The sequence below is a fragment of the Saccopteryx bilineata genome, chromosome 3 (genome assembly GCF_036850765.1).
Source record: "Saccopteryx bilineata isolate mSacBil1 chromosome 3, mSacBil1_pri_phased_curated, whole genome shotgun sequence".
NCBI lineage: Eukaryota > Metazoa > Chordata > Mammalia > Chiroptera > Emballonuridae > Saccopteryx > Saccopteryx bilineata.
Window position 1 is genome coordinate 287,414,679 of NC_089492.1, and position 20,128 is coordinate 287,434,806.

General features: G+C 51.3%; 1 protein-coding gene across 3 annotated transcripts; it reads left to right on the top strand.

The window, feature by feature from the left end:
- The first annotated feature begins 382 nt into the window (after window positions 1-382).
- LOC136329226 (solute carrier family 2, facilitated glucose transporter member 5-like) lies at window positions 383-17,847 on the top strand. 3 transcript variants are annotated; one of them, XM_066265179.1, is made up of 12 exons: window positions 383-535; window positions 6,606-6,704; window positions 7,256-7,416; window positions 9,281-9,405; window positions 11,360-11,512; window positions 14,596-14,721; window positions 14,826-15,013; window positions 15,314-15,424; window positions 15,941-16,042; window positions 16,300-16,375; window positions 16,820-16,947; window positions 17,045-17,847. In XM_066265179.1, the coding sequence occupies exons 1-12, from the start codon at window positions 503-505 to the stop codon at window positions 17,249-17,251; spliced, it is 1,509 nt and encodes a 502-aa protein (XP_066121276.1). In that variant the 5' UTR covers window positions 383-502; the 3' UTR covers window positions 17,252-17,847. The 3 variants fall into 3 exon arrangements, with proteins under 3 accessions (XP_066121276.1, XP_066121278.1, XP_066121279.1); XM_066265181.1 differs by lacking the exon at window positions 7,256-7,416; XM_066265182.1 differs by lacking the exons at window positions 6,606-6,704; window positions 7,256-7,416 and having other exon boundaries at window positions 391-535.
- Window positions 17,848-20,128: the final 2,281 nt, after the last annotated feature.

The following is a 20,128-nucleotide window of genomic DNA, read 5'->3' on the forward strand; positions in this document are numbered from 1 at the left end:
TTGTGTGATGATTGGGGCAAAAGCTGTCTCTGCAGTAGAGAGACTCGGCTATAGGCTTCCTGGTGGGGACCACTTCCTAGTGACCCTCTCTTGCCCCCGCATCATTACCCTGCGTGGTGTAGGGTTGGTGGCAGCTGTTGGCTTTCCATGTGTTTGTGACAGAAATAACCCTCCCAGTCAGTCCCCAGGAGCCTGACTAGAGAGGCTTTTGCAGTGAGGACATGTGGTGGGCTGTCCCAATCAGGAAGGCTGTGCCTGCAGTCCCGGGGTGGAGGGTGGGGTGCCCGCTGGCTAAACTGAACCCAGACACTTAAAGAAGAAGTGAAAGAACAACAGACCTGTGGGTTCGTGAAAGGGTTATTATGCTGTAGACTGGCTGTAAAAATGCCATTGGCCACCACTCCGCATGGCCAAAGTGCAGCCAGGATGTCTTCTGTCCCCGTCCAGTGCATCTGCTGTTTTGGCTGAGACAACGTGAGCAGCACGTCTTTCCAGGGTGAGGATGGAGCAACAGCATGAGAGCAAGAAGGAGGGGGTAAGTGGGCCGCCGAGGAGGGGGTGCTGGGCCGCCCCTCCAGGACCCTGCAGCGGTGCTCGGTGCTCGGGGGACTTCCCAGAAGCTCTGGGCCAGGGAGCCCCGTTAGGGGTGACCTGCCCCTCACCATTCACCCAGCAGCTGGGCTTTTACGGGGACTGGAGAGAACAGAGACGTTCAGAGACTTTCAGATTTAGAGATGCTTTGGGAACCATTCTACGGGAGCAGCCTTCAGAAGCACCTGCAATCAAATTGAAGAGACTCGAGGGATTCATTCATCCCAACTCCCTTCACCAAAAGAACTTGAGGTGAAGGGATTCCAAACCAGAAACAAAATCCTCAGATATTGCTTGTGAGGTATTTTTTTTTCCATACTTTGTTTTCAGTTTGGCTTCAGACTTTTAGCAAGTCACATAGCTTTTCAGCAAGTAACGTAGCTAAGCCGGCAGGCGTTTAAACTCAGAAAAGATGTTGCAAGATTTGAATGTAATCCAGGTCTGTAGCAGAGATTCCCTACCTTTCAAGTGATGAGACTCCTTTTTTATTTTAGAGACAAAAGATTTTTCTGGACCTGCCATTATACCTTTAGAGTCCATTGGTTGAGGAAAATGCATAAAGATAATATGAACTTATTAACACTTCTCAGAAATTTGTATTTTATTCATCCCAAAGGCATCTGCTTTTATTTATGGGAAGAGAGGTACATATTTGTGCAAGTTATCATTTACCCAGTCATGGGTGTGAGACCGTTGGCATAGGCACATTTGGAACATGCTCTGTAGCCCAGAGATTAAGAGCAGGTTTGGGAGGTGGAGGGACCTGGAGCTCACTCCTACTCCATTCTATTCTACATGTAGGACCCTGAACAATTTATTCAACTGCTCTGTGCCTCAGTTTTCTCATCTATTAAGTGGGTGTAATAACCCTCCCATCTCATAGGGCTGCTGGAATAATTAAATGAGCTAATGCATGTAAATGCCCGGCACAGTGAATTCCCATACATGTTATTTTTTGGTTATGCTTTGGAGCAGGGCACTATGGATTGACATCTGGGCCAGACTGTTCTTTGCTGTGGGGGCTGGCTGTACTGTAGGGGAGTTAGCAGCATCCCTGGTCTCCCCTCCCTCGCTGCCAGAGTCACTGCCTCAGAGACTACCGAGTTCCTTCACCTGGATTATCTTGTTTGGTTCTTACAACTAAGAAAGCGTGCAGTCAATTGTTAGCCCTTCTATTATATAGGACAGGGACTGGGAGGTAACAAGAATTTAGAGGTTTGGGTGGGTCAGGGGAGGCCCTGATCTGGTCTGCGTCTCCTTTTCAAGGAGAAATGCACCATCCAGCTGTGTCCTCGAGGTGACTGCAGAAAAGTAGAAATGCCCCCACATGGTGGTACCTGAAAAATGAATAATATATTTTGGAAGGAAATGAGTAAAATGGTCACAGGCGAAAGGTGTGGGCTGACCACAGCTACCTGCCACCTAGACTCTCGGGGAAGGAAGCCTCCAGCGCCCACCGTGAAGCCGCTGTCCCCTTGGGGCTGCCCGAGGGCGGACCTGCCCCTTGGAGCTCGTGCAGGGCTTCCTGGAGACATCCAGACAAAACTATTCCGTTGGTGACTGATTGTAAGAGTCTGCAAATCATTAAGCGGAGCTGAGGGGAGATTTGGGAGCCAAGGAAAAAGTGGAGGATGCCCTGGCTGAGTCGCTCAGTTGGTTAGAGCATTGTCTGGATGTGCCAAGGTTGCAGGTTCGATCCCCAGTCAGGACACCTACAAGAATCAACCAATGAATGCATGGATAGGTGGAACAACAAATCTCTCTCTCTCTCTCTCTCTCTCTCAAATTAAAAAATAACAAAAGGGGGACCAGCCATGAGGGAGTGGAGCTGGGCTGCCAGGGGCTGTCCAGCAGGCTCTCTGTCCCCTGGTCGCTGTGACCCAGCCTCAGCGGCCCCTCGGCTCCTCAAATGTAGAAAAAATAATCTGTCTGACGTGCACCAAGGACTTTCTGCCAGGAAAGAGACTCTTGGTCTAAAAGAAAAAAAAAATCAAACTGCTTTGGAAAGGAAAAATGTATTGTGTGTGTGTGTGGTGTGCCCCTGCCACCAACTAGTTCAGTGTTGTTGAGCAAGTAACTTCTCCTCAGGCTCTCACTGTTAATAATTAATAATGATAGCAAACGCAGTTGTAACACTTACTATAAGCCAGGTGTGGCTCTCAGAGTTTTATATACGAGGTTGGGCAAAAGTAGGTTTATTGATGACAATAACAGACCCCGTCCATGCCAAAGTGTTCTCGAGGATAGCACATAGACTACAGCAATGTGTAACTAATGAATGCCAGCAATGTAGACTGTCCCTAATGCCACTAATGAGACTGTCCCTAAGTGCACCCTGCCATTCTTTTGAGTTAATGAAGCTATTGGAATAATCATAACCTGTATATGAACCCATTTATTCTTCACATCAATCCCGTGAGGAAGGTAGTGTTACTGTCCCCATTATAGAGATGAAGGAACCAAGACACAGAGAAGTTCAGTAACTGGCCCAAGGCCACACAGCCAGCAGCAGGAGAGCCGGGATTCAATCCCATGCTTGTGGGCCACTGTGCTCTGAAGCCCCTTAGCGACAAGACAAGGCACTAGGATGCTGTGCTGTTTCTGTCTCCTCTCCCCTCTCTGCCTGGACCTCAGTGTCTGTTTGTGGAACTTTGGGTTCCATCGTGTAATAAAGTGACTGAAAGTGTTGATAAAATTCACCTTCCCAGGAATATTTGCATTCTGCCTGGAGACACCTGACAAGGAAAAATCCTACACTGAGAGTGTCTCTCTGATGGTGGAAATGGAGTCGGAGACAGATTCTTAAGGGGGCTGATTTGGGCAGGGCGTCCTCCCCGGCGTCTGGAATCGCCTCCTGTCAGAAGCCCCATCCCTGAACATCGTCGTTTTACTAAAATCTCAGTGTTCTCAGCGTGCTGAAAAGCCAGTTTACCGTGGGCGTGAGGGGCGTGGGGCCTGGTCTCTCCCAAATCCGAAAAGTGAAAGAAAAGAAAGAGAAAAGAAAAAAGAAAGCTTAAGCCCTGGCTTTCTTTTACGCCCCCTTTTTATGCAGTACTTTTATGGAGAGTGTAACATACCATCCATCGTTTAAAGTATGCAATTCAGTGTATCATCACAGAATTGTGCAACTACCACCACAATCAACTTTAGGGCGTTATCATCACCCCTAAAACACCCGCACTCGTTCTTAGTCACTCTATAACACCTCACCCCCTCCGCTTCTACCCTAACCCTAGGCAATCACGAATTTATCTTCTGACTCTCTGGATTCGCCTGTTCTGAACTTTTCACATAGATGGAATCAGATGATGTGTGGCTTCCATGACCGGCCTCTTTCATCCATCACATTTTTAAGGTTCATCCACACTGTCTCATGTAGCAGGGCTTTGTCCTTTTTTATGGCTGAATAACATCCCATTGTATTGATATACCACCTTTTGTTTATCCATGTCATCAGTAGATGGACATTTGGGTTATTTTCACTTTGGGCTATTATGAATAATGCCGCTACGAACATTCGTGTTCACATTTGTGTGAACATATTTTCATTTCTCTTTGGGCATAAATCTAGGAGCAGAATTGCTAAGTCCTGTATTTAATTTTGTGAGGAACCAACCCCCAAACATTTTTCCAAAGTGGCTGCACCATATTACATTCCTACCAGAAATGTAAGAGGGTTTCAGTTTTCTCCGCTTCTTTGTCAACACTTATGTTATCTGTCTTACTGCTCTCAACCATCCTGGTGAGTGAGAAGCGTCCTACATCTCAGGAGGGGGAATGTGTGGGTATGTGTGTGGCACAGGTGTGCCTCGCTGCCTTCAGAACATACAGGGCAGTGTGACAAGAGCCCTAGGACCCGCCTTCCCTCTTGGGCACTACTGCATGCTCTCCCTGCTTTCGGACCTTCTCCCCGTGCTGGTCCCAGAGGACGGTGAGGGCTGAGTACTGGACACCAGAGCCCACGGCTCCTTCATAGGCTGCCTCATCTGTGGCTCTTATCTTCCCCACCAGAAACCCCCTGTTGAATTGACCAACTGTTCATTCACGTGGTGGGCAGAGAAGAAAGTCAAGGTTTTGTTGGCGGCTTTGCTCTTGACCCAGGCTCCTCGCAGGTCCGCTCCTGCTCTGCGGAGGTTAACTAAGCGCTCTGTCCTCTCAGAGCGTCATGACAGGGTAGGAGTGACCTGTTTCCCTGCCTGGCCTGCTCCTCATTTCTCTCAAGAGGTCTTTTTTTTTTTTTTTTACAGGGACAGAGAGAGAGTCAGAGAGAGGTATAGATAGGGACAGACAGACAGGAATGGAGAGAGATGAGAAGCATCAATCATCAGGTTTTCATTGCAACACCTTAGTTCAGGGGTTGGGAACCTTTTTGGCTGAGAGAGCCATGAACGCCACATATTTTAAAATGTAATTCCATGAGAGCCATACAACGACCCATGTATGTTACACATTATCCAATAAAAATTTGGTGTTGTCTTGGAGGACAGCTGTGATTGGCTTCAGCCACCCGCAACCATGAACATGAGCAGTAGGAAATGAATGGATTATAATACATGAGAATGTTTTATATAAATATATATATATATATATATATATATATATATATATTTTTTTTTTTTTTTTTTTTTTTACAAAGACAGAGAGAGAGTCAGAGTGAGGGATAGACAGGGACAGACAGACAGGAACGGAGAGATGAGAAGCATCAATCATTAGTTTTTCGTTGCGCATTCTGACACCTTAGTTGTTCATTGATTGCTTTCTCATATGTGCCTTGACCATGGGCCTTCAGCAGACCAAGCAACCCCTTGCTTGAGCCAGCGACCTTGGGTCCAAGCTGGTGAATTTTTGCTCAAACCAGATGAGCCCACACTCAAGCTGGTGACCTCAGGCTTGAACCTCGGGGTCTTGAACCTGGATCCTCTGCATCGCAGTCCAACGCTCTATCCACTACGCAACCACCCGGTCAGGCTCAAGAGGTCCTCTTTAGATTTGATGGGACACTGCCCACAAGAAGACAGGAGCACCCCAGCTTGTCCCCAAAAAGGCGAGTGTCCCACATGGCATAGTGTTCATGAATGAAGGTCCTCAAACGGCAGGTTCCAACAGTCGTGTCCAGCCCAGCCCAGCCAGCAGATTCGCTCTGCGGCTGGGTGCTTTTAAACTTGTCCTTGCCGTCACTCTGGGGATTGTTACCGTCCTCATTTTAAAGATATGGGAACTGAAAATTATGGGAATTAAGTTAGAAGGCAGGAGTGGGCAAATTCAAAATGAGATCCTTAGATTCTAAGAGCAAAGCACTTTGCACTTTTATTTTTCCTCCCGCTTGTTATGAAGGAAGGTCTTCAGTGAATGCCCGGTTTCCTCACGTGTCAAAGGGGGATATTATCACAGCACGTGTGTGGTTAGGAGTCCTCAGTCTGTACTTCCACAGTTTCTCACTGTGCCTTCTGCTCGTTACAGCAGAAGTCCAGGGGCTAAAGGAACTGATCAGTGGCCCTAAATAATTAAAATGGTTTGCTTCTTTCCTCTTTGGTTTTCAGGAGAGTTTGTGTTTAAGGTGGCGCTTGAAAGCACCTGCTGTCCGTCAGCGAATGCGTCGTGGGAATGTCCCAGGAGCGATTCAGACATTAGATCTGGTGTTAGAGTGGGTCCCTCCATGTCTTTCTGACCTAGTGGTTCTCAACCGGGGGCAATTCCTCACCCACCCCCAGGTCGGGGTGGGACGACATTTAGCAATGTTTGGAGATATTTGGGTTGTCATAGATGGGGGAGAGGTATTCCTACAATGTATACAGGACAGCCTCCCATAACAAAGAATTAATTATCCCACCCGAAGTGCTACCATTGAGAAAGTCTGTCCTAACCCCAGGTGAGTAGAGGGCAAGTTTCCAGACGGAGAGCCAGTGAAAGACTCTAGATCTTCAGATTCCATTCCGTCTTCCTACACGACGACATAGAAATAAATCAGGAACTCCTCTGCCTCCCGACCTAAGCCGTGCTCTCTCCTCCCGCAGAGGCTGACGCTCGTGCTGGCCCTGGCAACTCTGATAGCTGCCTTTGGGTCGTCTTTCCAGTACGGGTACAATGTGGCCGCTGTTAACTCCCCTGCCGAGGTAGGTGGCGGTGGTGACCGAGACTTGGCCCCCAGGAAACAGGGAGGTGGGTTTGGAGCAGCCTGGGCCCCGGAGGGTGGCCACCAAGGTGGGACAGCACACACGTGGAAGGCACACAATGGGTCCTCGAGCATAGGGAGAGGGAAACAGCCAGGAGACAGCGCAGGCCTCAGGGGACTGGCAGGCACCGGGCCACGGGGAGGAAACGTGACTGGGCACACAGCAGACTGGCCTCTGATCCTTGGCAGCCTTGCAATCCATGGAGGGGTCTGGCATGGGAGGGATGTCCCAATAGATCGGGAGACTGGGGTCAGTGCGTCCTGGTGTTAGGAACGTCCTGGCAGCTTGCCTACCGGCGGTCCCACAGCCCTCCCCAGGGTGCCCCTGCTAATTGCTGTTAGCACAACTTTGTCCTCACACCCTTTCCTCCACTTAGTCATGTCAGTATCTGTGCGCCCAGGCTGCCCTGTGGTTGGCCCAACAACTCGAATGGCTCTTTCTGCAAAACCAGGTCAGATGACTTGGGCGTCCTGTTTTGCTTTGTCCTCCAGTTCATGAAAGAATTTTATAACGAAACCTACTATGACAGAAACAGTAACTACCTGAGCGACTTCTCCCTAACACTTCTGTGGTCCCTCTCGGTGTCCATGTTCCCCTTCGGAGGCTTCATCGGCTCCCTCATGGTCGGCCCCTTGGTGAATCTACTGGGAAGGTGAGGGAAGGTGAATTTTCAACTCCGTGAAACTCGGAGACCCGCACCAGAGTGTTACACCTGGGCCTCATGCTGACATCCTGCTTGTAGAACTAGGGGACAATCAGGACAAGCAGGGTGACTAGAAATCACCCTAAGGTGATTTCTGTTTTCTAATGTGGTCCTAAGACCAAACACTGCCCACGTGTTGGGGATCCAGGCAGGGTCTTTGGGCTGGGAGTGAAGGAGAGCAGGTCTCTGGCTCTGGGGTGGACCTGGCCAGAGCCCAGTGCTCCAAAGATACAGCTTCATTCCTACTGTCCCTGCTCGCTTACCTTGAGAATTTTTGTTTTGTTTAGTTTTTTTTGTTTTGTTTTTTACCAAAACAAAGTTCTCTCTCTCTTTTTTTTTTTTTTTTTTTGCCTTTGGAAGAGTCACACACCAGATGACATGGCCAAGAAGTTGGGTCGGTCCCAACATAGATTATGGCATAGTGTTCTTGAACTCTGCCTCCTAAACAAACGCAAGCTAACTTCTTTGTTCTTTCGCTTTGAGGCCAAGTGATGTGCAAGATCTAGCCCGCATTAAATTCCTGTGGCACTCTGGAATGGCTGCAATGATCAGGCACTGCCCTCTGCAACCCCTGTGATCCTAGGGACTCTTGCTCTGAGTGTTGTGAATGTCTGGGGCAGAGCTTCTAATCTCTGCCCTTAATTCTAGAACCTTTGGAAATTCTGTATTTGATTCTATATATTTTTTAAAAAGGTCCTTAAGTAAACCCACTCCCCCTATTTAAATCCCAAGGGTGTCATGAGAGAGCCTTGTAAACAGCATTTAAGAGCGCCTCCCCTCGACTTCTCCCTTCGCAGGTGAGCAAGGGAGGCTGGGTGGGATCAAGTCCACATTCTTGGCCACAGATTTAGTTAGTGCAAGAGTCCAGGTAAGGCCAGAACCCAGACCTTGGTTCCTTCTCCAGTATTTTCCCTCTCTCTCTCTCTCTCTCTCTCTCTCTCTCCCTCCCTCCCTCCCTTCCTTCCTTCCTTCAGACTCCCACATGTACCCTGACCAGGATTCACCCAGCACCCCCATCTTGGGCCAATGCTCAAATCAACTGAGCTATTTTCAGCACCTAAGGCCACCACTCAAACCAACCGAGCTATCCTCAGCACCTGCTTGAACCAATCGAGCCACTGACTGTGAGAGGAGAAGAGAGAGAGAAGAAGGAGAAGGAGGGGAAGCGAAGCACATGGTCGCTTCTCATGTGTGTCCTGACTAGGGATTGAACCTGGGGTGTCTACATGCTGGGCTGATGCTCTAGCCATTGAACCAACCGGCCAGGGCCCTGTGTTAATTTTTAAATTGGTTTATCCAAATCTCTGAAAAAAGATTTTGCTTAGCATTGCTTTGATGTTTGTTGTCTGTTTTTAAGAGATATGACCTTTATCAGCTTACATAAATTCTATTTATAGTTTAAGGTTTTTTTTTTAATCAGAAATCAAATTTTATTGACTTCTTTTACAGCTTCAATTGATAATCTTATCTTTTTCCCCCAGTATAATCTTTCATACGGTGTTTTCAACATTGGAAGACTTTTACACATGCTGTAGAATTCAGTCTGCAAATATTTCATTGAGGCCTCTTGTATCTGTGTTGATCAGTGCGGCTGGCCCGTACTTTTCTCCTAACATTCTTACCCAGTGTGGGTTTTAAGATGACACCCAAATCATTGTTAGTTTATGATTGCCAAAGCCTTGTCCTTGTTTAAACAGAGTCCTGTATTCCTGGATACGGTGTACCACTGTCACCCCATAGGCACCCGGTGAACATTTGTCAAACGAATGAGTGAGTCCCTCGAGCAGACGGGCTGACGTTCTGTCCTCTGCAGGAAAGGAACCCTGCTGCTCAACAACGTCTTTTCCATTGTGCCCGCAATCCTAATGGGCACCAGCGAGGTTGCTGGGTCCTTTGAGATGATCATCGTGTCCAGATTTTTGGTGGGAATTTGTGCCGGTAAGCCATACTACCCTGAGCCCCCGCGTGTTTGGTGTAGAACAGTCGCAAGGAGGGCCGATGGGCACCAGGGTCCCAACAGATCTGGGGTCTCTGAGTCCACACACTCGAGCTGTCCCTCTGCCACTGTCGTGACGTTCGAGCCCCTGGTTCTGTCTCAAGACGCGTACAGTGGACAGATCTTCCCTGAGATGTTTCCCGTGAAGAAAGCTGTTCTCTGAGAGACTGAAACACAGAATCTTAGGTGCGGAAGGGTCCTTCTAATCCTCCCCCTTTATTTCTGTGTTAGTGGGTGGTGACTTCTGTTTGGGGAGTCACGTTTTCTTTCTTTAAATAGAGTCGACTGTGTCACATGTAGCAGAGGTCAGGATTGTCTTTTGAAACTCTGGGTTCAGTTATTTACCTGTGTGAGTATGTGAGACCCGGGTGGCAGCGTGGAATGGATTTCTGTAGCTTTTACTGTGGGTTGTGGTCAAAAAAGCTTGAACAACAACCTGAGGTATGGATCCCTGTAACGGGCAGGGGTTAATGAGAGCAGCCTCTCCACTTCTACAGGGGATTTAAAGTTTGCAAAGGTGTTGTGGCTTCTATTTCACTGTTTCCCTCCATGCCCACCTGCTGAGGAGGGTCAGGGCCTGCCCTAGGTCTCTCCCCTTGTAAACCCTGGGACTGGTTTGCAAAGCTACCCAGCCAGGGCCCCCATGGAGTCCTTTTAAAGACAAAATAGAGATTGCTTTCTGACAACGTGAAGGGAATCCCATCTTTTCACAAACTGCCTGGTGTTTCCCTCTGCAGGGTTATTCTTAGTCGAGGTCAGAAGTCCTTGCTATTGGAACACAGCCACCAGGGCCTGAGCGGTGACCACGGAGCCTTCCCCAGCCTTTTGGGCACTGGGCCTACAGGGTCCCCTCCCCTCAAGAGACCTAAGAGCTGCTCTGATGACAGCACTTCTTTGCTCTGAAAATTAGAAAGGATAGGTATTAAATTAATGAATGGCCGTGTGTCTTTTCAAATACTAAGCAGAGATATCCTTGGGCAGAATTGCAAAGCTTGAAAATTTGGCCTTCAGTTCCCTCCAATCTCAGTGTTGTCAAATACCATTCTGTTGCCGGCAGCTCCAGCCTTGCTCTGCTTCCCTCTTGGTCTCCCTTCGGCCAGAGCCTCGCTCTCAGACCTCCGCATCTTCCTGAGCCTCAGCTTAACTCATGAGTAGCTCTCCAACACTTAAAACAACCCATCTGACCTACCTCTGAGATTTCCAGTCTTTCAGTGGGCTTTGAGCAGAATTAAATGGGATCATAGATGCACAAAAACTCAAGAGCCTATAAAATTAATTCCACCTGTTCTTAAGGGGATCGGATGCCAGTAAAATGAGAAAACTTAGAACTTTAAATTTGGGGGGTTCAGAAGTCATCTGGGCATTACACAAATCTCAGATAGCAGTCATTCCACAATATATGTTTAAGTTTTTCATGCTCATTGATAAATATAGCTTCAGCGTCTGTGAAGGTATCTGTGCGCCAGTTTATTACATAATCTACTGTCTCAGAAGATAAAGCTGGGGGGGGGAGGGGACCTCAACCCCCCCCCCCCCCGCCCCCAAGGAGCAAAAGAAGAGAGAGTGGCTGGGCCACCCCTGGGCTGTTCTTCTCCAGGACCAAGCCAGTTATGGCAGAAGGCCTGAAGCCAGGCTGGCTTATGTCCCCAGGTGACACCAGCCAAGAAACCAAGGCACCTGTCCATGAACTTCTTTGTTCACAGGATATTCTCTTTCCTTAAAAGTTCAAAGGACCAAGAAGTAAAAGAGGTGTTTGCTTACTTTGGCAGTTTTGAGAAAGTTTCAGCCCAGCTCCGTAACATGACTGCCGAGTAAGAGGCAATGTGTTTGAAGGCACGGCCTGTCCCTGCCCGACTGATGTTTCCTGATGGAGTTTTTGTTTTAACCTCCTCCCAGGTCTGTCTTCTAACGTGGTCCCCATGTACCTCGGGGAGCTGGCCCCGAAGAACCTGCGGGGGGCCCTGGGGGTGGTACCCCAGCTCTTCATCACCATCGGCATCCTCGTGGCCCAGATCTTTGGCCTCCGGAGTATCCTCGCAACCACTGATGGTGAGCTCCAGACCCCTCCAGGCCCCCAGCCCTCCCTCGGCTTGGCTGGAAGTGTCTGTGAGCTGGTCTTTTCTCGCTAATCAGCTAGCTGTCCTTCCAGCCCCCACAATGCCCTGACTCCACAAGCTGGTGGTGACAGATGGCCTGGCATTTTCTAGTCCCTCTTAGGACATGGGTGAAGCAGCTTTGAGAAAGCAGGAAGTGCCGTGGTCCGACTTGCTCTCGGCCTGATGCTGGCTGCCCAGACAAGGGTCTTGAGCACAGGAATGACGGCCACCAGCGTGCCAGGCTCTGTGCTTACGACTGCCAGTGAGCATGTCACTTGAGCCCCTCAGCATCATCACTGCCCAGGGGCTGTGTACCATCCCATCCTGCAGACCTGGAGAGAGAGTCACGTAGCCTGGCCCCTGTGAGTGAGGTAGGGAGTCACAGAGCCACCCAGACCCTGCCTGCAGAGCCATACGCCCCTCCCTAAGAGCCCAGGGCCCGGCACATAGCAGATGCACAGTAACTTGTAACTGCTATTGCTTTTCTATGGCCTCCCCTTTCTTTGTCTTGGGTCTCGAACCTTTGAAAAGGAAATCACCATTAATAGCACCAGTCAAAATAAAGTGCTTATTGTGGGCCAGACACCGGATCTTCTGTCTTAATCCATTTACTCCTCCAAGCAACCCTGGGAGGTATGTACTGTTGTTATACCCATTTTACAGATGTGGCACTGGAGGCATAGAGAGGGATAACATGTTCAAGGTCTCATCTGGACACACACCCAGGCAGCTCAGGCCTGGGCTGTTTAACTGCCACTCTTTCCCACCTTCCAGCCCCCCTTGAGGGAGCGGGGACCAGGAACGCAGGAGTCAGGTTGCTGTTGCTTGGTGATGATGTGTAGGCATCAGCAGGACCCAGTACAATCACAGAGCCCTGGCCTCTATGAAGTGCCCTGTGTTGTGTGGGAGGGAGCCATGGTTCCGCCTGGGTGGGGGCCTCAGAGAGGGCCTGCACTGGGGAGGAGCAGGACTGGGTTCCAGACACCGGCAGAGTGTGTAAACGTGCACAAGTTCTTTGAGTATTCCGAGACCTGCCCACGTGGTGGTGGGCTGAATTTTGTTCCCCCATCCTTATTGAGAGGCTGACCAGCAGTGCCCTTCCTCCAGGCAACGTATGTGAAGGACAGGGCCTTTGACACCCCCTCCCCCAGCACAATTTCTGGCCCATAATGGGTTCTTAGTGAACAAGGAGGGGCTGGGAGACAGAGGCCAGACGAGAACAGTAGCAGGAAGGAAGAGGCAGTCACGGAACCATCGCTGCAAAGAAGTCAGGGAGTCAAGATTCAAACCTGGAGTCTGGATTTGGTAGTTCAAGGGCGCCGAGAAGAGTTTCAGTGTCAGGGTGAGTGGGAGTTGAGGTTAGTCGGGGAGGGGACCAGAGGCCCAACAGCGGTGGCCTGAGTGGGAGGCGAGTGCACCATTGCTGTAGGCTGTGCAGGGTGATGAAGCAGGAGCCAGGATTGACGAGGCCCGGTTCCGAGCTGAGGTCAGGAAGACGATAGTCTAGCCTGGGCAGCAGTGGGCAGAGCAACGTTGAACTTGACAAGGCATAGCACTTGTTTTCTCAGTGAAGAGCAGCGGGGTTATGGGCTGGGGGGAGGGGTCAGAGGCTGAAACGTGACTTGAAGAAAGATCATGTCTACATGAGGGTATTCTTTATTTCTTTCTCTTCTATGTCAGTAGTAGGAGCCTATTTATTAAGAGCCCAGTGGTAAATCACTGGTTGTCAGGCGGTCATTGCCTTATGTTTAATGAAAGTCTGTACAACACATGGTTTGGAATGTCAGGGTTCAATGGGCCTGGGATTACATCTCAGCTTTGCTCCTAAATAACTAACTGATCTTGGGTAAGAGACCTATACCCTCCAGGCCTCAGCATTTGCATCTGTAAAATGGGGTTGGTCCTGATACCTGCCTCATGACATTGCTGAGGTGGAGAAGTGGATTAACACATGAAAAGCCCATAGGCAGGACACAGATATTCACAGTTACCACCAACTGCAAGCCCGAGGAGAGAAGGGGGTGAACTGGGGCATTGACATCTCGTAGAAGGACCCCAAACTACACACTCCCTTACTGAACCATGTTTATTGGGAGATGGAGCCTACAGAAGGAAGAATGCCTGAAACATAAATATACACTTAGTCAAATAGAAGTCAAGCACCTGTGTGAGCACCACTTGGGTCCAGAACTAGATCCAGCTCCCCCAGAATCTGGCTGCATGCCCCTCTATCATGGCCTTCCTATCCCCCAAGGAGACACTGTGGCCATGTCAATGATCGTCTATCTCATCTTGGCTTTGCTCTGTAGTTCCGCCACCTTTTGCAAAGATGGAGTTACCTTTCCATGTCTGGATGTCTCATGTAGAGGATTGCATCCAGCATCGCGTCTGCGAGACGGCTCCTTCGAGTCTGGCTCCATTCCTATTGCATTGTTGAGTTCCATGTTGTGCACACACGATGTGTGTATCCATTCTGCCACTATGGACATTTGTGTTATTCCTGGGTTTTATCCTACAATCGGGGCTACACCTGACCATTCTAGTCTGGGTGTCCTGGTGGCCCAGGCATGTACCAGAGCAGGATGGCCGGGGGAAGTGCGAGAGGGTGTCCAGCATCACCAGCTCCTGCCAAACTGTCCTCTAAAGATGCTACGTGTCCACACAATGACAGTGCGGTGACTTCCCACTTGGCCAACATTCTTGCCAGCACTTGCGTGGCATCAGAATTTTCCATTTTGTCCACCTGGTAGGTGGGCACTGGCTGTTCATCACCGTCCATTTTGTAAGTATTTGCAGAGTGTTCATTAGGCACCATCCTAAGTACTGGGGACACAGGAACAAGAAAGACAAAGGCCCTGGTCCCTCAGGGCCTCTGTTCCAGTTCTGAAGTAAACCAGTCAGGGTAATGGGACAGAGTGGCCCATGGGACGCTGTGGGGGCTGCTGGGGGCAAGGAGCAGAATGCCTGGCTGGGGGCGGGGCTCCCCCGAGATCTGGCGGTGGGCCAGCTCTCATGGAAGACGCTGGTTCCTCGTAGGCTGGCCGATCCTCCTCGGGATGACCGGGATCCCAGCCGCCATACAGCTCCTGCTGCTGCCCTTCTTCCCCGAGAGCCCCAGGTTCCTGCTGGTTCAGAAGAAAGACCAAGAAGCCGCCAGGACAGGTGAGGCTCTCCTGTGGGAAGAGGAAAAGGGACAAGGTTGCAGCATCTTGGCTCCTGGGAGGCTGCGGCCCACCCGCGGACGCCTCCCTGGTCCCCGCCCTTAGCGCTGCAGCTGCTGCGTGGCTGGGACGACGTGGACGTGGAGATGGAGGAGATCCGGCAGGAAGATGAGGCCGAGAAGGCCGCGGGCTTCATCTCTGTTGTAAAGCTGTTCAGGATGAGGTCCCTGTGGTGGCAGGTCATCTCCATCATCATCCTTATGGCCGGCCAGCAGCTGTCAGGAGTGAACGCGGTAGGGGTGGGGCCGGGGCCAGGGCCGGGGCCGGGGCCGGGGTCAGGGCCGGGGCGGGGCTGGAGGGCTGGGGACGGGGCTGGCGGGCAGGGCGGGGCTGGCGGGCTGGGGGCGGGGCCGGCAGGCGGGGCGGGGCTGGAGGGCTGGGGGCGGGGCCGGAGGGCGGGGCGGGGCTGGAGGGCTGGGGACCGGGCCGGCGGGCGGGGCGGGGCTGGAGGGCTGGGGGCGGGGCCGGCAGGCGGAGGGCAGTACCCAGGCTGTGGTCTGGCCGCCCCACCAACCTCTGGGGTTACCTTGCAGATCTATTACTATGCAGACCAGATCTACCGGAGCGCTGGCGTGAACGAGGACGATGTCCAGTTCGTGACGGTGGGCACGGGGGCTGTCAACGTGGTGATGACCGTCTGCGCTGTGAGTGTCCCGGGGAGCCGAGTCCCGTCAGCTGCCAAGGACCGAGGGCATCTCGAGAGTGGAGGGAGGAGCATCTAAGGCCACGACATGTCCCTCCGTGCCTTCAAGTGTAGCCTCTGGGCTCTACTTAAATGACAGACTCTCTCCTGGGGGACGCGGCCTGTGGCTCTTCAAAGATAGAGACGACACCCCCCCCGCCGCCCAAATCCAGAAGTGTCCCCTGTGTGCGGTGGCTCTCTGTCCTCCTGAAAGCCACTGCCTAGGCTAGTGCCACACTGTGACAGGAGCAGGCGGGTCCCTGGACTAAGCAGTGCTGTGGCCACCTGGCCATTCAGGGGCACACCCTTGGGGGCACAGAGGCCCCTCACAGGTGCCCCTCAGAAGGGGTATGTGGGGCAGACAAGCAGGAGCTTCCTGCGAAGGCGGCCCAGGCGAGGGTGGGGGGGTGGGGGGATGGCGTTTGGCCGGGCGGTGGATCCTGAGCCTCCTGCTTTTCCCGGGCCCCGTCCCCTGCAGGTGTTTGTGGTGGAGCTTTTGGGGAGGAGATTCCTGCTCCTCTTGGGCTTCCTCACCTGCTTCACCTCCTGCTGCGTGCTGACGGCTGCTCTAGCCCTGCAGGTGAGGCGGCAGGGGTAGGAGGGGGAGGGCCAGGGTGGCTCCTGGGCAGCCCCATGCCCCGCCCCCAGGGGCCGCTGCCTGCTTCCTGCCAATTTTTCAGTGGCTTCAGGTGGCACCGCCTGTTGAAGGATCTGGGGGCCCCCCTTCCGCAACCCAGGCAGAATAGCTGGCCCCCTGGAAACCGAGATTCCTGATGTTGCCTGCCCCAGGTTGTCTCTGCTTTGCCAGGTGTGATCCAACTCAGTTTTCCCCCACAGAACACAATATCTTGGATGCCTTACCTCAGCATCGCCTGTATCGTCATCTACGTCATAGGACACGCCCTTGGGCCCAGTATGTACCCCAGAGCTGGTTTGATGCTTCCCTTGCCCACCCCACCCCACCCCACCCCACCCCATGCACCATCAGCCATAGACACTTCTGGCGTGAGCTCCTTGGAGGGGCTGCGGGGAAGGCCCGTCTTCCTGTTGCACTGGGGTTTGGGCAGAGCATAATCAGAGCAAAAACAGGTCAAGAGAGCCTTACAGGTGGTCACAGACCCCTTTTAGGAATCACAGGATGTCACTTATTGTGCTGAACTCTTGCTTTTGGCCTTTTCACACAGCTTCTCCATAGTACCAGGGGTCCTGGAGGTCCACCACTCCTGCCTTAGACCACATGCCTAAGGCACCTTGCATGCAGCTAGGGCTTCAGGACCCTTGGGGGGCTTGCACTGCCTTCAGGGACTACAGCTCATCCTCCCCCTCCCCCTCCTCTTCTTCCTCCCCCTCCCCCAAGGCCCCATCCCAGCGCTGATTATCACCGAGATCTTCCTGCAGTCCTCCCGGTCATCTGCCTTCATGGTGGGGGGCAGTGTCCACTGGCTGTCCAACTTCACCGTGGGCTTGGTCTTCCCTTTCATTCAAGTAAGTGTGACTCCCGGGGTGCCCTGGATTCATGAAAGCCTCCGGCCATAAAGGGAAAACCTTTTCAAGAGAGTGAACCTGGCCCCCCTTCCCACAGGAGGGCCTTGGAGCTTACAGTTTCATCATCTTTGCTGTGATCTGCCTTCTCACCACTATCTACATATTCATGATTATCCCCGAGACCAAAGGCAAGACCTTCATAGAGATCAACCAGATCTTCGCTAAGATTAATAAGGAGTCAGAGGTGCACCCAGACAAGGAGGAGCTCAAGGAACTTCCACCACCCTCCACTCTGGAGCAGTAACTCAAGACGAGGCACCTGTTAACTGGGTCTGTGTGGATGGAGCTCCCTTCTTGGGGTTTCTTTCTGGCTAATAGTTGTCTCTCGATATCAAGAACTGGGATAAGTTCTGTGTGGACTGCAGGCCCCACTGGGACTGCGCAGAGGGCTTCTGTATACTTCTTGAAGCCAGGCTGTCTCTCTCTGGACTGACCCATCAGCAACCCCGAGTCACAGTGAGTGGTTGTTCCTCAGCCATGGCGGGGGTAGCCATTGTGTGGCTCCTGGTGACACCAGCTCTTACAACAAAAAAATCATTACTGTGGTGGTGAGATAGAAGGAATCAAATTTGCCCAGAGAAATAAAATCTTCTCCCATCCCATGGGTCATCTGTGAACCACAGGCGTGTGCTCAGAGCAGAATTCATCCTCTCATCAGACCCCCCCTCCAGAACCACCACTCCTGGAAAGCGCAATGTCACAAGTCATGATGTCTGGGAAGTTGGGGAATGGATCCCTATGGAGACTTGAACCAAGTCGGATTATTAATCCTAATTTATATTGTTAGAGGACAATGGAATTGCCTCTCTATACTCAATAAAAACAAATGTGATAACTTTTCACCAGGATGTGCTTTCCCTCCGTGAGAAGGTGGAAGGGAGGGGGAAGGGGCACTCCCTGCTGCTTCAAGCTGTGTGGCTGCCCTGGAGCATGAGGAGATAGGTTTGGCTAGTGTTGTTTATCCCAGAATCCCCCACTGCCTAGAGCAGGCAGGGGGGAGGTACTCAGGCAGTTATCTTCTGAAAGGAGAGGAGACGAGAGATGAGGCGATTGTGAAGTTGTGGTTATTTAAACTGAAGATGGGGGAAGCTTCTGCATGTTTTCAGGTGCATAGTGAATACCAAGGAGTCCTAAAGGTGAGACATGGAGGAAGAGGAGAGGAGGGAGTGCTCCTCACAAATACAGCAGAGCTAGAAGGCTTTGCAAGAGAGGCCTGTGTGTGTGAAAAGGGTGTGTACAAGAAGGTGGAGAAAACTGAGGTGTGGGAAAGGAAGGTAGGGGCAACACCTGCTGAATAAAAAAATCTAGTATTGGGTGGGACAAGGGCTTGGGACCAGGTGGGACAGAAGTGGGATTGGGAACAGCTTTTGTGGGAGTAAAATGATGAGTTAAATAATTTATAAGAGTGTTAAAGGTGCTGACAAAGTAAAGAGCATGACACTGGGGTTAAACCATCCTTGACTTTCTGCAGCAAGGATCGGCAGTGTGGAGGGGAGGGGCCGCAAAAAACAGGCCAAGGTGGAAGCTCTAAACTCTGGGGGAGCTGTAAGGCCAGAGTGTCAGAAATCAAGGGACTGTGGCATTATTGGCGTTATTAATTCAGCACACGTTCCCTGCAACACCTCATGCACAGGAAAGCTGTGGAGTTGGTGACACTGAACGTCTACCACTTGGAGTCAACCTTAGTTCTGCCATTTCATAATCAAGTAACTTGGCTCGAACTCTTTCTGTACATTCTGGCTTTTCTGTACCTGTTTCCTCCAGTTAGTTATGAAAATTAGATCAGTCCCTGGTGTGTATTAAGTACTTAGTTATTTTTAAGGACTTGGGAATGAGCTTTGATCTTGAGGGCGAATAAACCCACAGGTAAAGTTACAGTGTGTAGACCTATGCTATATATGTAGACTGAGATCGAATAGTCAAGTAAATGGATGGCAGATGTTAGGAGCCACCTCACTGTGGCAGTGGGGAATGGCAGATAAACCAAGAGAGGGAATCTAGAATGATCCACATGGTCAAAGATTATAGAGTTGGAGATATTGGCGTGAGCTCATGTTCAGGTTACTGTAGACGCAGGTGGCCATGTAGGTAAATATTTACAGGTGTGTATTTGGATGGGTTAGTAAAATGCAGCGAGAAGAGAAAGGTTCCGGTGGGCTGCTATGGTCACACTGAAGGAAGAGGCGGAATTAGGGAAGACAAAGAGAATTCCTCCAGGGGAAGAGGATGCAGTGGGAAAGTGAAGGGTGGATGTCCCAGGCGAGAGGGGGTGGTGTCTGGGGGAACTACCGGTAGCTTAAGTCTGAAGGGGAAGCCAGAAATGTGTAGGAGACTGATCTAGACCCTGTGGGTCCTCATGAGCCGAACTGAGTCAGAACTTGGTCCTCTAGATCGTCTCACTGTTTTCATGGTCACCGAGTTTCAGAGAGGGTTGTGGCAGGAACAAGGAAGGGCTGGAACTTGGGTAGGAGGATACGTTGTAAGAAATAACGAGGGGCCTGCACACCAGCAGTGGTCAGGCCCAGCCGTGAGGGAGTGTTCAGAGAGAAACTCAGAAGGAGTTAGGGACCACTAGGTCATCACAAGTTAGGTGTCTGGTGTCCCTGCCAGGTTTCCAGTATGGGCTAGTGGTGAATGGTTTGGGGAGCTGAGTGACCAGTGTCGGGAAAAGATAACAAAAATGTTTGGACATCTTGAGATGGAGGAGCTCATGGGACACACAGAAGATGTCTAGAAGGAAGTTGGCCACATGGCTCTAGAACTGCAGAGAGCAGGAGTATAGATCTGGGGGAAACTACACATGTTTGTTGAGCACCTACTCGGTGTTCCACTCACTGGGGCTACAGCAATGGAGAAAACCATGTCGTGGAGAGAGAGGTGCACTAAAGAAAAATGGGGCCACATGAGGGTGGCAGGGAGTTGAGGAAGACCTTCCTGGTGTGGAGTGGAGCCAGCCTGGAGAGCGGCTGCACATGCGCGGGCCCGGCTGACAGAGCAGCAGGTGCACATGTCTCGAGGTGAGAGAGTGCTGACCAAGGTTCGGAGAGTGACGAGAGGGCGGTGGACTGGAGCAGAAAGGGAGAGGGGACAGGAAGAAGGTTTGGTAGGGCAGAGTGTCCCA

Bases quoted from the DNA above. Each gene is read 5' to 3' on its own strand.
- LOC136329226 (XM_066265179.1), top strand. From the start codon at position 503: ATGGAGCAACAGCATGAGAGCAAGAAGGAGGGG. The intron at 6,705-7,255 runs GTAGGTGGCGGT...TTTGTCCTCCAG, and splicing joins CTGTTAACTCCCCTGCCGAG to TTCATGAAAGAATTTTATAA. The intron at 9,406-11,359 runs GTAAGCCATACT...ACCTCCTCCCAG, and splicing joins TTTGGTGGGAATTTGTGCCG to GTCTGTCTTCTAACGTGGTC.